The following is an 18,325-nucleotide window of genomic DNA, read 5'->3' on the forward strand; positions in this document are numbered from 1 at the left end:
ACGCGCTATACCGTTCGGCTCGAGTGTAGCCGGCGCCCGGCACGTTGACGTTGGCAAGAGCCCTGCGGATGACGTCATTCACGGAGGCATGGCGGGACTGGCGGCCGGCACTCCGGCGGCAAGACAGTCCGTGATGCCCCTGGCGGTCCACTGAGGTGCCGTAATGGCAGCGACGGGCTTCAGTGATTTCGGCACATACGCAAACCGACTGAAACGTTGAAGGTGTTATTGTCCAAAAGTGTGCCTATATTAGATGATGGGATTGCCTGGAGCCAATACCCCGATTCTGGCTCAGCGGACGCCAAGAGACGCGCACGGTCTACGGCGGAGTAGCAATTTAAAAGGTCGAGTTTATCCATATTTAGTAGTGGTTCATCCATAAACCTATAATGCTACAGTATATATTATGTCTATGGGTTCATCCCATTTTTTTTTTTTGGATGTTGGCATTGACTGGGATTTCCGCCGTACAGTTTTCACGCCATGTATTTATAGCTTCGGTTAAGGAGTCAATACCAACGCTGCCTAATGAATTTGTGACGATTTTTTTTAAAAGTGAATTAATGCTATGGGCTGATGAAAAGCTGCCAGAGACACATTAGGCAGCCTTCATTATTTCGTCTCTTATAGTTCTACGATGGAAGCGGATCACCACAGGCTTAGGTAAGATTTCAGGTTTTGAGTTTACACTTTTAGCAATGCGAGGACCTGCTCTTTTGACCCAGTCAATTTCCAAGTCGGTGATTTTAACCCCGACTTTTTGGGCTGATAACATTGCTATGTGATGTAGGTTTTCTCCAGGGTTTTCAGGGATGCCAGCCAGTTCAATTTCGTTCCTCAGCTGTTGTTGACACTGGTCATTTAGGTCGAGTTGAATTTGCCTTGAGGATGTCAATTTCTCGAGTTTTGCTCACCAACTGCTTAATGTGGTTTTCGTTAGATGTTACCTTACACTCGAGCGACTCGAGCCGCTCATGACAAGCTTTGATTGACTGTGTGGCATCTTCAAGCCGTTGTTTGACAGAGGACAACTCGTTAGTCAATCTGCGTATCTCGGCGGTGAGCTTGCACTGATTCCTTTTTTCTCATGGTGATATTAAAGTGATGATCGTCGGTTCGGACAGGCGTGTTTGTGTTATCTCCTCCTAGTCTATGAGCCGCGGAGCACTCCGGGCATTCCCATTGTTTCCGTCCACGCCAAGCGGTCTTCGAAGAAAGGATTTTTGAAAACGATAAGTATCTGACGTTGAAGTTTCCTGGATCTTTGATGTAAATTAAAAATTTCGTCTGTAATATAGATCTCAATAAAATAGTCGTAGATGGGTGTTCAATTTTCTAAACCTCGATTTTAATAACATACATTCACGCGAACGAAGTTGCGGGCAACAGCTAGTTATTAATAAAAAGATCGCATTTAGAAGAATTAAGTTCCAAATCAAATGATTGGAAATTCTCTATTAGGACTTGTAAATCAAGTAAGACTGTGGCTGCGTCTCCACCGAGGGTCCCAGCATCTCGGTACCAAATGTTAAATTCTGAAGAAAGAGATGTGATGATCGAATGTATGGTGATTGGTGAGGCTTTAAATAGCTGGGCCTAGAGGATCTTTTACTTTCCTCTACCGGTTGCCAGCAAGGCGTTGCTGGCAACCGGTAGAGGAAAGTAAAAGATCGCTCCTATTTATTATAGGAGTGATGAATCCGTACCATAGCATTGTAAGATGTATTCTTGTGTTTATTACACTTGTATGATATTATCCATTATTCTCCAAAATAATTAAAATACACGCACGTCAGTGGTAACATTTAAATATAATAAATTAACAATATATAACATTTATTAACAGGAAGGTTAAGGTTATAGGAAGGTTAACTGATTAACAAGACATTTATGATCTCATAACAATTAAAAAAAACCTTATGAAATAAAGATTCGTTTGACACATAATAAGTAAAGTTTATATTCGTGTAATTGAAATGAGAGAAATCATAGAACGAACAAAAGATCATTAAAAATTTATTCCCCATTGTAAACTGGCCTGTGGGGAAATTTATTCACAATATTGAATTACATTATGAGAGTGTATAATTCCCTGAACCTTCAGTTTGCAAACTGTATGGGCAAACGAAGACTCCGGAGACAGGTAACTTATTCAAAGTACGTTGAATGCTTTCAAACTTGTTATTGTATTTTCAGCTTTCCCTCTATTCCTCACGCGCCTAATCCTGAAATCTCACATTCTCACATGAATATCTTTCTTGAAAACTTCGGCTTATGACCTTTGGGCTTAGAGGAAGGCGGAAGTTTATTATGCATAATATGTTAAACATAATACATTATACAATTATTAGTAATTACTTTACTGTTATCTCAAAGGAACTTTGTTATCTCAAAACAGACTACTGCCGCAGGTCTATTAGTTAATAGACCTGCGGCAGTAGCCTGTTTTGAGGTGTTAAGTTTCAAAAGTTCTAAAGTTTCTAAATTTTTGCTCTTTTTTTTCTAAGTGATGCCTAATAAGTTTATTTTTATTTTTGTTGTCATTTCAGTTAGAGCTTCTCTAATTTGAAATGACACGTCCCACCACTTCACTATAATGTACTCGGCGAAACGAGGCGGTAGCGGTCATTGACCTTTTTAGCCCAGGCGCTAAATGTAAAATGCTCGCACTGTATTGAGAATATTTAAAAATAAAATTGACCTCTTATAAAGACACAGATTATTACAGATTCGTCGGAAAACCTCTTCGTAACTCTTAGAATAGTAACATCCAACTTTTTATGCGTTCGAAGGGAAAAACGAACATTTTCAAATTGTTAGTTACCCACTTTATCGACTCACGACTTTGAAATTTGAATGTCAACTGTGTGTATTTGTGGTGTTTGAAGTGGGGTTCCCCTTTTTCCCAACCTTTGAAGGAAAAAGGGGTTTCCTACTTCAAGTAGGTGGAATAATTTCCACCTTTCTTCATGACAAAAACAATATAGTCCGGGTTCCGTTGAACATTTTTTTTATTACTATCAAGCAATTTTTTGTGAGTAGCTTCATTTTGATAAGACAAACAACATTTTTATTTGCGAAAAATCTTGAAAGTGGTAGCTAACAGAGATAGAAAGGATTTCATACTTTGATTTGATGGTCCTAAAAATATATGGATTGTTCTATTTGTGGGCATTTTCAAAAAAATGTGTACCCCCTGATTTTGCCTTGTCCCTCGACTTTGTTAATTTATTTTGTTGAGATAAATAACTTTTAACAGAATATATTAATTTAAGTGAAAAAAGTATATGTTTAAATACATATATAAATTGTCGTCGTGTTGTTACTTTACTAAATAAAAAAAATACGAAGGTTTTAAAGTATTGAAAACCATCAAATATACCTGTCCCCTTCCCAACTAAGATGAGATAATGATTGATTTTAAAAAATATCCAGTATTTGAAGTGATTTCTATACATAATTTGAAATCTCAAAAGTCAAATGTATCAGCTGAAAGTATCAATTATATATTTTTATATGTAATTTCTTTTAAAAATTAATTTGAATTTAAAACGAAAATTTTAGTCTTCCGGAAGATTCCGCTTTGTGACCGCTCGTTTTTGCAAATATTCTTCTAATACTAGAAATTATTCGGCACGATCTGGCAAAACAACGTATGTTCTTCATCGATAGGTACGTCTTTTTGTTTTTACTGGCAAACTAACTAGTGAAAAGCGCGGAAATGTTGTTGAAGTGCAGGTGTTTCAATTTCTTTGTTCAGGTATGTGACCAAGTTTTACTGTTATTAATCACTTTTCTTTGATTATTGTTATTGTTTACACATTGCAAAACTTGTATAGTATTTGATACCAAAAATGTATTTGTGCTAAATAAGATGGTTAATTTTTAAACAATTTAAAACAACAAGCAGGTAGCATTACGTGACCTCCGTTGGGTGACTTTTTCTACGGTCATTTTTGATATTATCAGGAAAATGCCTTAAATTCCGCGTTCTTTTTTGTTTTTTTGTTTAATAAACTATATTTCCTATTACATTAAAGAAAAAAATTATAGAAAAAAAGAAAAAATTGACATAAAAATTAAAATGAAATTTTATACCCTGTACACGTTTTTCTGAAATTGCCCTTGTAGGACAATGTTACTCTTAAATTAGTATTTAACTATTAACCTACAAATATACAAAATTTTTTTAAAAAGCTGGTTAGGGTTCCATTTTAGGTCGGGAATGCAATCCCGCAAGATAATTTCAATGCTGGTATTTGCGGGACTGAACCATCACAATCCCGCTGGATGCCGGTATTTGCGGGATCCCGCAGGGTGGACATAAACTTGTAAAATAAATCGTTCTAATGACTTTACTTGATAGAACCCGTTTTATTATTAGAAACTCAAATAAAACAAACTTTGTCAGACACTAATTTTTTACAAGGGTTTATTAATACTATATTCTTTAGAATATATTATATAAAAATAAAAAAATAAACTTTTTGTTTGGAAACGGCTACGTAATAATAATAGTAAAAAAATAAGCTTATTTATCTTCAGCTTTTATAAAAATTATTCATTTTTTCCAAATATACGGAAAATTGTGCTAAAAGACTCCGTTACATACTTACAGCCCAAGCTTATAAAAGTATGTTAAAAAGTTTTAGGGTTCTGTAATCAACAAAACTTGGTTGACTACGGTACTAACCAGCTGATTTTTTGTATATAATATATTGATAGGTTAATACTTATATAATTTAAGAGTAACATTATCCTACAAATAGAATAATCCATATTTTAGGACCATCAAATCAAAGTATGAAATCCTTTCTATCTCTGTTAGCTAACACTTTTAAGATTTTTCGCATATAATATTGTTGTTCGTCTTATTAAAATGAAGCTACTTATAAAAAATTTGCTTGATAGTAATAAAAAAATTGTTCTACGGAACCCGGACTACATAATATTAGCCAATCATAATATTAATTAATAATTGAAACAATTATCTTAACAAGCATCGTCGCTCAATTAAGTTGTAGACAGTAGAAGACAAATGCCTTTATTGTGGTAAAGTTTTGAAGGTTACCTATTATTTAGATTTGACTTGCGAATGTTATTAATACATATTATTATAATTTTATTGCAAGTCATCTTAATTATGACTACCTGGAGGTCATTTGACAAGAGTAAAGAGTTTATCTATTCATTGAAGATTTTGATTGGCTGCCATCAAAATATTCAATCAACAACTCTGTTGAATAGATAAAAACTAGGCCTTTTGCATCCGTTGTGGATTTATACAGTAATTTCAGAGCGAAATAACCACTTCATAAATACTGTAGTGGGACAAGATTTAAATGTCCGTATGGTTGCCCGAGCACATACGACATTCTCGCAATATAGTCGGTCTACTCCAGAGGAAAGAACTAGTCAATACCTCTGGGACCAACTATATGTGGATTTCCTCACGATGTTTTCCTTCACCGTATGAGCGTCCGTGTTATGTACTTGAGAAGTACTTGAGAACAGAAAATGTCTCATTGGTACACGCCTCCACCCGGGATCGAACCTGCGCCCTCTACGAGTGCGGACCAAAGGAATCCCATTAAGCCACGGAGGCTCTAAATTTTTTGAACTAATTCAGAGTAGATAAACCCGTGTCATAAAACCTTCGAAACTGCTCACAGTAGGTGCTGATTGAAATATTTTGCGAGCGCTTTACACTTTACAAAGCGGTCGCAATATCAGGCAATATCACCAGATTTCAGCACTGTATCAATGTGATCGTCAAGCGTTCAGTAGCTGTAAATATAATATATTTCAGTTTAGACTCCAATAGTAATATGAATCAGTTCTTTTGATGTAGCCTTGTTAGCATTTATTCAAATAAAATTTTGAAGTATCTGAATCTGGGTAAATATACAATAGTTATGCCAATCTGGGAAAGTCAATATTTATGCCACATGCTCATTGCATCAACGGGAGATGAAACAGCCAGGCATTAATGCCTGGACTAACTAAACTAAACTGGAGTTTACTACTTTTTTACTGTAAGTCTGGCGAACACTGGCTCTCAGTCTATAATAAATAATATTGCCCTTTTAGATACAAATAGATTACTTTTATTTACACTCTACTATGATATTGTTTGGCAGTAGGAAATCGTGACTTGTATGAGTGAGTTGTACGTGACGTATACTGGTTTATTTATTGTCGTATCTTGAATATTTTAAAGGATTAAAAAATGATTTCAGACTGTTTATTACAGCATCTTACATTGATTACACGAGGAACGCGCAAAAATGTTAAAATGCTTATTCTGAAACCTGCTTCTTCGAGGATGTTGACGTGTGGTCGTTTGTCAACAGACGCACAAGCGAGAGTCAAGCCGCGCGGGTGGTGCGGTCGACGCCGGACTGGAGCGAGACAGCCTTCAGCGGCGAACACCTGTGGCTGCCGACCTCCGTGTCGGGGGATTGCTGCTACGTCGGAGAATCTGAAGGTTGCCAGGTTTGTACAAATTTATATTTTTTTTAAACGGGAGTTGGCCCACCACACATTCCCACCGCTATATCTCCGGCGTCGCTAGGGTCGACAGCGCTATCCAACCACGAAATCCCTTTAATTTGATCTCAGGGAGCCCGAGGGACACGCTAAGGCTTTCTTGTGTCCTGTAAAAAGAATCATCAGAAGAAATAGGAGTAGGAAGTACAGAATTTTCCCTCCCCATAAAAAGCGGGAGACAGCACAACTACAACCGTATTCCGCGTGTTCACGCGAGGAATGGACTGAGGAGTGAGGGGGCGCGGGGCTATTCTTTGACTTTCGAGTTTCGGTAATTTAACTTTGAGTTCCCGCTTTGTTTATCACTTCGCGCAAAAGTATTGCCACACGTACATTTTGCCACGGATAAACGTCTCCCTACTCACCTCTAAACTCTTTTCATTAATTATGAAATCTGAGACTCAGGTATTACACTGAACCTCATTTGTGCGGCAGTATGTTTAAAAACTGAAAATTTCTTATACATAGTATTCAAACGCTTTACACCGTGTTACTATGCACACGGTGTGACATGAACGATCGCTCCAACTCGCCGCACCTGCTCCAACATAATAATAAGAAAGTGTTTATTTATGTGAAAACGTCATCAACCAGCTCAAGTAATAGCTCACATCCTTACTCCCTTACTATAGGTACAGTGTGTTAGTGTAAACACCGTTATCCTTGAAACCATCAAATGAGCCCGTCAAAATGAACAACTTTTTCTATGAGAACAATGCTGAAACTCAAAAAAAAATGCCGTCTTCATACCCATACGGATGCCCCGATCGGCAATTTGTATGGGTACGGGTATGAAGATAGATTTTTTTGAGTTCCCAGCATTGTTCTCATAGAAAAAGTTGTTCATTTTGACGGGCTCATTTGATGGTTTCAAGGATAACGGTGTTTACACTAACATCTTGTATATTATGTGTGTGTCTGTTATCTGTTTAAGTTTAAACGGCTGAACCGATTTAGATGAAATTTGGTATGGAGATACTTTGAGGGACGGGAAAGGTCATAGTATAGATTAAAGAGCAAAAATATAGTATTCTAATAAACGACTTGGAGATCTGGAGTTATAACTAGGCCAGTTCTACACCTAATAGGTATAGATTTCCTCTACATACCTTATTGTGCTGGAATATACGGTGTTATCAAAATAGCGAGGTACAGAATTTTATACAAATGACATTTTATAATAAGAAGTTGTGTGCCTTGTTTCGCCATTTGATCTTTACACACATACTAATTCTGAGTAGCTATGTCCACACTATGCAATTTCATCTTCAATTTTCGTCATCATCTTTTTATTCAACTTTCGTTTGGCATATTCAATAGTTGAATATGTCAAAATCCACCCGCGTTGGAAAGAAAAGTGTCATGCGTCGCGGGCATGCCTCACGCGCGATGTTGACTGCGCTATAATGCCGTTGATGAACAAAAAAAGGCACAGTTTGGACAAAGCTAGTGTTGTACTCCTACGCAGACATACATGGCTTTAAGGCTTACACTTCACAGGCAATGATAACAATCCCTCCTGTCTATTATTAACTCAATACATGTACAACCCTCACGATCAAGATTTCCTCAAAACTTTCTGACCTTAAAGAACCGACCCATTAAGATTGTGTATTTTCGGAATATTGTATATTTTATTAATGAGCTGGTCATGTCGTGCAGTAAAACTTGACTGAAACTAAAATAAAAGTCTAGAGACTTAAGGATTTTAATACGCTTCTTTGATAAGAAGCCGTGAATGTGCGTTAGTGAACATAGGCGCCGGAAGGGAGGTGCCAGGTGGTGCACTTGCACCCCTTCGGAATCTCGGGATCAACAGGAATTATTGAAATAAAAAGCCGTCTATTGGAAATCATTTTTTTATTCATAGTGTTTCGGCACTAAATGTATTCTGTTGACGTAAATAGACAGTTACTGTTGTTCGTAAAAAGTCAAAAGAAAAGAAAGAAAACTAAAATCTGCATCCCTTGAAATTATTTCTGCCGGCGGCACCTAATCGTAAATAATAAATAAAAAAAGTAAATCGTAGTAAAGTGTAGAGTCGTAGAGTTTTATTGTTTAACTTCCCTTCAGTAGATAAGTTTTTATTGATGGTCCAAATTAATATGATGTTAAAATATACTAGATCCATAGACATGTGAAATATACCGATTTAAAATACCAAATACTAGCAACACGGTTAAGGAAATATTCGCCCATCGAAGATAAATAATGTAGTAAGTGGTAACCGTATTTTTTGCTACATTCTCAATCGGCAAACGTATACAAATAAATAGATTCCAGGTATTTCCAATCGAGTAGGCTGAGTTCCAATAAGCTTAAGCTATAGCTCCAATAAAAGTAATCCGCCAATTGATAAATTCTCCGTACTTTTGTGAACTTTACACAAAGACTTCGAAAGAGCTCGGCGCGAGCCCGTAACAGGTACAAAATATTACCTTGCGTTATTGATGTACGGTCGTAGACACATCCGGCTTGCCACATTTCGGCCGTATTCCTCGGCGATAACGTTTAAATGTGGTGCGCGCCGGGTCCGTCATCGATCGTGCTGTAAATTGTGTATCGAATGTAAATAGCGGGCCGTTCACGATGGCGGGAGATAATCGTTTCCTCGGCCATTTCCAGCTTTTGCATTGTACGGTTCTGTCGTTAGTTGAATAAAAGATTAATGAGGCCTGCGATGACCTGTCACATTCGACACAACGGGAGGGCGGCGAGCAATCATTAGCTAATTGCAGGGCTTTTATGATACTAATAAATAGTTTAGTGCCGGTGCTGCGGCGGGATATTGTCTCGAACTTCGAAGTAACTTCCCCCAGTTCCGAGTGATTAAGCTTTTGTGTTGCGCTAATATATAATTTTCTTGTGATAATTTGATGGTTTCAGGGGTGGCGGTGTTTACACTGACATCTTGTAGTTTGCAGTCCCAGTCCTACAACGTGCATAATGAATACTTAGGTATTGTATTATTTTCTTGACCCCCGCCCGGCCTTTGGGTTCCGACTTCCGTATCTAACGGGAAAAAAGTAAAAACGGAACCTTGTTACTGAGACTTGCTGTCTATCCATCTGTCTGTCTCCAGGCTGCTCCTCGGGAACCGCGATAGACATTTAAAATTTTCACAAATTAATAATTTAAATGTATTTCTTTTGCCGTTTTAACAGTAAATACTTAAAATAAAATTAATACTTATTTAAAAAAAAAACGCGTTTGTATGGCTGCCATACAAAACCGATTTTTTGGCCCTTCATGCTCGGTATCAATATAGCAACAGGTTGGCACTGGAAATGTTCACAAATACACAAAAAAATATAGAAAAGCAAGGCGTTCATGATAAAATCAAAACGGTTATTGTTATAACGCTTTTTTGGTGTTAATGGATACAAAAAAAAAAAAAAAAAAAGGTCCTGCCGTTGTGTACCAGTCTGATTCCCTGCAATTGACGCTCTTGTCTAGTCCTAATAGCACACGTCGTCAAAATTTTGGTAGAAAAAGACACTGAATACTACCTCCTCTTATAATTTAGTAAGTATGTTATTATTTTTAGCATTATTCCGCGAAATAAACCTCAACCTGTAACTTGTAAGTAAATGAGTGAGTGTACGTACGTATGCGTACAGCACCCTCCTCTCCCACACTGCCTATGCCTACACTCACTAATTTACTTACAGGTTGGTGTTTATTTCGCGGAATATTGCTAAAAATACATACTAAATTATAAACTATGGATTTCCGCAAAGTAACGCCTGATTCTATTAACTACAACCTCCTCTCCTACGCCATACAAGGGATCTTCTGTATGTATCTCCATTTCATGAATTTTCGTTTATGATGTACATAATAATATTATGTGTGTTGGTACACAATGCCGCTAAAGAAGTTTTCAATAACGTTAACAAAGTTGACATGTACCCTGTTACAAAGTGGGAATTTATAAGGACCTTCAGAGCTCAGCGATAAACACCACACAATAGACACACAGCTGACACGGTACATCACGATTTGCAGGAATGTATCACAATTCACATCTGTCATGAAACTTTCTGCTTACAAGGGACGAGTCCTACAAGAAATGAGTAGGTAAGAAATTTCAGAAATCGCATTGCTTTAATGTCGTTGTTTTATCGGGAAAAAATCAGTTTAAATAGAAGTCTTTCGGAAAAATGACAAGTTATACAGGTAAATTAGTAAGTTTAATGATGCCTAATTATGATAAAAAATATCGTAAACGTAACGTTTTTAACAGCGCCCATGGCCGTAGGCCGTAGCGTTATTGATGGAGCAGGTTCATTGCCAGGTGGTGGTGCGAGTACGTGACATTTTCAGATCTCAAGTACATAATACGGACTCTCGTGCTAGGTTTATGTACTCGTGTCGGTAAACATCGTGACGAAACCCGCACGTGGTTGTTCCCAGATGTATTATGATGCAAGAATCCCGTCTTTAAGCGTATCCGTATTCGTATTCTTATTAATGTTATATGTAAATAGTCATATTAATTTATTTCAAAAACTTCTATCGAAATCCAACGACGAAATAATAATCTTGAAAACGGAAAACAATCACGTTTTGCAAGTTAGGCAGCCCGGGGTTCGAATCTAAAATTTAGTTAGTGTTTATTATGTACCATAAATAAAGTTTGTAATTTAGCCATCGTTATTTATTACTGTAAAGATGTTTGAATATGAAGTGTTACCTTCAGAGTTCAGCATGAAGTTGTTTACAAAATATTTATTAAATTCTATTTAAACCTGAGAATATAAAAAATATAAAAAAACGCATTTATGGTTTTTTTAAGTTTACCACTAACAAAAAACAAACGAAAAAAAAAAAAAACCTAAGGCACGGACAGTTTAACTCTACCCACAATCCTACCTCATATTCTTCATATAGGTACCTACTGTATGGCAACTGTTACCTGACAAGGCAATAACAGATCTACGAAGGTTCGCTTTGACTAACACAATACGAACGCGCAGTCTGACATACCAAATTCTATGTTAATTTTGGAACCACCACAGTATTGTGATTTGTGTCATGTTTGTACCTACTACAAGCCAACACATACTATGATCATATAGCAGGTGAATTTGCAAATAAACATCAAAATGTATGATTGAGTTTATTAAGAAATGTTAAAAATGTATGTTATTTTAAACCATTTTCTTACTATTATTATGAACTTGGCTTAGGCACGCTGCCGCGTGTCCAGGTTATATTTTCAGCTGCAAAGTCTATTTTCCTGTCATGCGTGTCATCGCCCGCGCGCGGATTTGGTCCTCACGAAGGTTGCCCGCATCCTATATTTTTTCCTATTCTGTTTTTCCTGCCATGTGGGCAACACGTGCGGAGCCAGGAGTGGTGTCACCAGTATGCACACGCGCGGGTTACACTGAAAACATGCATGACAGGAAAAGCGCCCTAAGGCTTCTTACAGACGAACGGCACTTGTCGGCAGTACGTGTCGGCAGCAGTCGACGGCAGTCGACGACACGTGTCGGCGGCAGTCGACGGCACGTGTAGACGGCAGCCGACGGCAGCCGTCGACAGTTTATGACGCATGCAGGGGCATGGCAGAGGCCTACCACGACCTTTCCTAAAACTAAGTATAATATTTCCAGAACACTTTGTTGTAAGATTACAATAACATTACCGTACTCACTTTTCAAATATTATAATTTTACTAAAAACAGTAAAAATGTAAAACATTGTTAAATCCGCTGTGAAATATCAACATTTTTAGGATCGCTAGTTTGATGTAAAAGGGGTGACAGACGTGCGCGGTGCGAGTAAGTACGCGGACTAATGGATCGACGATTTTAATCACCTGTGTCTGTGTGTCAGCAAAGAGCCGCGAGCCGCGAGCCTAGGGGCATGGTAATCCAGTGTGAGCGATTCTCGTGTGTAACCGACGCGAGCCGAGTAAGTTCGCGAACTTAAAACCCGCGTGTTTTGAGTTCGTACGTCTATCAGGCCTTTTAAAGTAATATTGCTCATCTGTCAAACGGTGTCGCTTTAAAAGGGATTTTTCAAGATTTGTCAAACCAACGTCAAGAGCGTTCTGAAATCTGATTAGTCAAAACTTATAAAATCAGGAGGTCTACTCCGAAGTGCAAATTGCGTGCCTCCGAAGTTGGTCACGCTGAGTGCTCAGTGCTCGGAGCCCGAAGTAACTTCGGAGTACGGTTATTTGATATTTCTTAACTACTTTTTCTTAACGGCATTCGATTGGATCCGAAGATTTGAATGCACAGTTTCGGATTAGGTCTACCTATTTGCTTCATGTTACCTACCTTACATATAACAACTTTCTGTTTGATAGGAAACTGACTGGATCAAAAAAGGAAGTGCAGTGTTAAACCAGATAATGTAAATAATACTGCATATTTCTTATACATGAGTTATAAATTCGATCGTTCGCAATGGAAATTTATGGAAATTTAATAAAATAATAACTTACAGCTGTGAATCTGAATAAGACTATTATGATCCGTTCAAATATATTTTACCTCACGCCCTATATTCGTAATTTATGCGATACTGCCTGAGATAATATGTAATGTTGGCCACGGATCAGGTTTTTAACTTATTACTAGAGATCGCCCAATGGTCGAAATTCGACCTTAGTTCAACAACATTACTACTTCCTATATTTTGTAAACTACTACGGTACCTATTTTTTTCAACTCTTTGGGACTCAGCTGATCTCAGATTGGCCGTGTAAGCATTTTCTAATAATATCTAATCTAAGGTTCAATAAAAAAACTATAATCCATTTTCAATTTGTCACCTTGTTGTCAACAGACTTCAACCATAAATAAAAGAGTATAATTCGTATGTATAGGCTTGTCACTCAAAAATCTGTAATTTTTTCTAGTGTGTGTGTTGTAGTGTGTGTAATGTTTTATTCATAGGTTTTATTTGTTAAAAAAATGCATGAGAAAAGCATTATTTCAAAATAATATTAGCTCGATGCACTCCTTCATAATATAAACTATTACTATGCAAAATTTCACTCACCTACATTTCCCCATTTTTCGTCAAAAGGGATACAAAGTTTTTGGCTCACGTATTAATATATAGATTCCTGTACCGAGCATTTTTTAAATAACTTGTTTATTTTATAAATACTTTTACTCGTAACAATAGACATTTCATACTTCTGATAACGAAAGTACTAACTAATAAAAAAGTACCTACCTACTATATTTAAAGGATTAATATCTATATTATTCAAACTAGAATTTTTTACATTTTTTTTACCGCGAAGCTTTTTTTATCGTGTGGATTTTATTAATAGTGGGCGGCAGTGTATAGTGCTAAGAATTAATAAAAATAAAATTGTGTTGTACCGTGTAGGTTTGAAATGTTTTACCAGGAACAAATTGTTTTAACGGCCTGAAAGCCTGAAACTATTATTTATGCTGTGAATGTTCTGCGAATACTGAAATATTTTTAAAAATGTTTTTATTAATGTACTTATGTTTTTTTTGTTCTAAATTAGAAATATTTAAATACGAAGTTTTAGTGCTTAGAAAACTATATTAAAAAAAACTTGCTAAGTACTCTTCGTAACTTATATTACAGTTCGACAAGGCTTTATTTGAACGTGGGTGACATTGACGGGAGCGCTGCTAGTACAGGCGAACTGTCAAACACATGTCAAAAATGACGTTTTTCTATAATAGAAGCGTTTAGTTCCATTTCTCGCCACGTTCAAATAAAGCCTTGTCGAACTGTATGTTCATTAGTAAGTAATAGGGTTGCAAGTTACTTACAAAGTAAAATATAGATACAGGGCCATAAAGTAGGCAACTGCCTGTTGGGAAGTTTTGTACAAATCTCGAAGTTCAAACTTTGTACCTAGTAGGTTGTGTTCAATATTCATAATTCTTCACTTGTAGACTTTAAAGCTTCTAGAGAAGTTTATACTTTCACAAACAAAACAATAAACATAGATATTAACAAAGTAAGTTGTGAATTATAGATTTTCTCGTACAACTCGGACCAAACGATAGTAGTTAATACCTATTCGATATTCTAAAGATGCTAACTAATCTATTAGACTTCTGTTAAAAAATATTTTTAATCTAAAACTACCGACAATTAATGTAGATAGGAATTAGGATTCGTCGGAAACGATACAACATAGAATTATATTCTAGGGTCCCCCTCTATTGACAGCATCTAACTTCCAGTTTTCAGTTTCACAACAGTCAGGATTCTGTTTAACAGATTTTTTCTGTTTGACCCCTCGACCTTTAAAACAAACATTACACTATTAGAGGTCAGTGCAATGTTATAATTTATGACAAATAGAGATAGGTAGATAAGTTTAAAAAAATATTTATTACTATAATAATATACTACATGGGAAACAAATTGTTCATAAATATTATTATGTAATATTATAAAGTATGCCTGTCCTAAGTAAAAAGGTAACAGGTAGACCTGTTACCTTTTTACGCCCAAACCCCTTAACCTTATTTGCTGAAGTTTGTTATGGAGATACTTTGAGTCCCGAGATAAAGGATATAGGTTACTATTTATCCTGGAAAAATGTACGGTCCTTACGTGATAAACGAACTTTGGCGCAACGGAGTTGCGGGCGTTATCTAGTAGTTTATATCCTGGAATATGTACGATTTCTGCCTGATAAACAAACTTTGCAAACTTGCAAACGCCGACTTTTGAGGTGAGTTAGAGAAGGATAATGTAGCCCCGAGGACGTCGTGGGAGGCTTATGGGAAATGTTTGACGCAATCCTGAGCCGCAGTTTCTTTAGCAAACTACTTACTAACTTACCATATAATAATATTAGGCTACTTTCGGGTCGATTTGGTCTGGCCGTCAAATATACATAATGCTTCGTTTTCGAGGTGATTAGATTTTACTTTATTTATTTTTCCTGAAGGTTATAAAATTATTTGGTGGTAATTTTAATTTGCTGTTACAATTGCTTGTATGTAAATTAATAATTAGCGGCCAAATCGCTCGTTCCCGCGGACGCATATAAGTCGAACCTCAGAAGACTCGGAAACGGTTCCAATTTCTACGAAATCGAGTATGTATTAATTAATTTAAATAATAATAACAAAGTCTAATAATTAAGGTACCTAATAGATGTACGAACTTAAAGTACGCGGGTTTTAAGTTCGCGAACTTACTCGGCTCGCGTCGGTGACATACGACTCACGAGAATCGTTCACACTGGATTACCATGCCCCCAGGCTAGCGGCTCGCGGCTCGCGGCTCTTTGCTGACACACAGGCGATCGTTGAGCCATAAAGTATACTTTTGACAAAACCAGTACTGGCTACCAATAAGACTGGCAGCCAGTATTGGCTTGGTATATGCCGCGTGTGAACAGTATTTCAAGCCAGACCAAACTGTTCTCACGCGGCCTATACCAAGCCTGTGAAAACTATACTTTAGTCCGCGTACTTACTCGCACGTCTGTCACCCCCTTTTGTCTAAGGTCGTAAAAGGGGGAGTCTTTGTCTCTGAATTAGACGAAGGTTAATAAAGTAATATTAATCGTTATGCACGCAAACTTTAAAAGTTATCACGGCTGTACGATAAAATAATTATGGTCACGATTACCTACACGTAACGTTTCACCTACATAGAGGTGATAACCCTCGTTACCCTCGCCTTACTCTGTGGACAAATTCATGTTATGAATCATGATATAATTAATCTATATCTATACCTACATATTATAAAACAAAGTCGATTTTTTTCCCTCATGTCCCTTTGTTCCCTTTAATCTTTAAAACTACGCTACAGATTTTGATGATTCTTTTAGTGTTAGATAGCCCATTTATCGAGGAAGGCTATAGGCTATATTTTATCACGCTAAGACTAATAGGAGCGAGGAAATAGAGGAAAATGTGGAAAAAACGGGGAAAATTATTTGAAAGGCCTAACTTGAAATACGCTAATCTCAGGAACTACTGGTCTGATTTGAAAAATTCTTTCAGTGTTAGATAGCCCATTTATTGAGGAAGGCTATAGGCTATATTTTATCACGCTAAGAGTTATAGGAGAATGTGGAAAAAACGGGGGAAATTATTTGAAAGGGCTTATCTCGCGAACTACTGGAGCAATTTTTATGTTATTTGGTACAGATAAGAAGTAGACCACGTGAAGAATCATAGGCTATCGATTTTAATCATTTTTTCAGTGGCTATATATTTTATACCCGTGCGACGCCGGGGCGGGTCGCTAGTTAATAATAAATCATGAATCTTAAAATTAGTATTTAAGCCCTCAGTTTAAATAGAATTCTTTGATTTTAGCAGAATAATTGCCAAGGCTATAACAGATTGAGATGACGTAAAGTTTTAGATGGATATAAGTACCAATAAATACCAATAATGTAAAGTACCAATAATGCACGTTCTTAAAATAAGTACCCCTTCACATTGATACTTACAATAGTGGGCGTCAGATATTGGATGCTGAACTGTATAGAAACCTGATTACATCTGCTACTGGATGCTGCACATGTTTACATTAATATTGTGTTGATCGAGCGGCATTGTTAACCGGATCCTATTCAAAACGTTTTAAAATAAGTATTTCCAAAGTTTTATTCCACCATATTCATATTAGCATTTGAGAATTATTATAAAACAAAAGGGACAATGAAAATTACAAAACCATTAATTAACCATTTGCAGTAGTTTGTACTTTGTACACACCGAATAATAACAAAATAATAATTTATATAAAGGACGCCGGTCTAACAACAATTGGTAAATTCCGAAATATAACCCAGTATAAGCCTGGCCAGTGCCAGTGACTCAATAATTATGGCGTCTAAACGACGCCATTATGTTAATTTCTTATCAAATATACGTCAATGCAGCATTAGACTTATAAAACGTTATTGGGACCGTAATGCTGGATTTACACGGGTGACTATAATAGCCGCACGTTATACGCCTCAAATGCCGCGTCTAAAATATGGCAATACGCCGCATGCCGAATAAACACACTAGGCTGAAAATACGCGGCCGAAGTTCGGCATGATTAAGTCTGCAATGTATTTTAAATTACCGACGACACACCATGCCAAAATGACGTCGCGTTATATTGTATACGTAGCGCATTGCTGGCGTAATCATGCCAAACTTCGGCCGCGTATTGTCGGCTTAGTGTGTTTAGACACTTACACTTTTTTAACCACATACTAGCACACCAGTATAAATAGAGTCGGATTCGAGACGTCATGATCACAGACCAGTAACAGGGTTAAATTTCGGAACTTACACAGTAAAATGGAGCACTACTTTGTTTTTCCTGTCACTCACAGTTAATAGTATTAAACGTAGGGGTCCTTAGTACAAATCCTCATGTTACGTTACGATGGCCATGACTCGTTGATCTACCTCCGGGGAGCTGGCTCTTGTTAGTCTTTTAAAGAGCTCCCCTGTTAATCTGACCTAGATTGAGCGCCGCGCTCATCAAAATAGGTTTCCGCAAGCATTATACTTACTGCGATTTCTCTATTTATTTATATATTTTTATGAATACTAGAGATCGCCCAATGGTCGAAATTCGACCTCAAATAAAAAAATAAATTTTAAGTTTCAAATTTGACGACCTCTGTGGCTCAGTTGGTGGGCTGTTGGTAGCTCAAGCCGGGGGTCGCGGGTTCAAATCCCTTCGACGGAACAAAAAGTTTTCAAAGTTCCTGGGTCATGGATGTGTATTAAATATGTGTATAATATAATAAAAATCTTAAATATATGTATAGTATAAAAGTATT

The 18,325-nt window shown here is 36.9% G+C and overlaps 1 protein-coding gene across 6 annotated transcripts in view; it reads left to right on the forward strand.

Annotated features, from left to right (window-relative positions):
* The window catches only part of LOC121728533 (eye-specific diacylglycerol kinase), a 119,024-nt gene that overhangs the window by 62,511 nt on the left and 38,188 nt on the right, over positions 1 to 18,325 (forward strand). For all 6 annotated transcript variants that reach the window (XR_006035829.1, XM_042116682.1, XM_042116683.1 and 3 more), the window contains one exon: positions 6,354 to 6,495. Coding sequence is in view for 5 of the 6 variants with exons in the window: in XM_042116682.1 (XP_041972616.1) it covers positions 6,354 to 6,495 (142 nt within the window). In the remaining variant the exon portion in view is untranslated. The remainder of the gene's footprint in view (positions 1 to 6,353; positions 6,496 to 18,325) is intronic.

Source organism: Aricia agestis, chromosome 7, assembly GCF_905147365.1.
Source record: "Aricia agestis chromosome 7, ilAriAges1.1, whole genome shotgun sequence".
Lineage (NCBI taxonomy): Eukaryota > Metazoa > Arthropoda > Insecta > Lepidoptera > Lycaenidae > Aricia > Aricia agestis.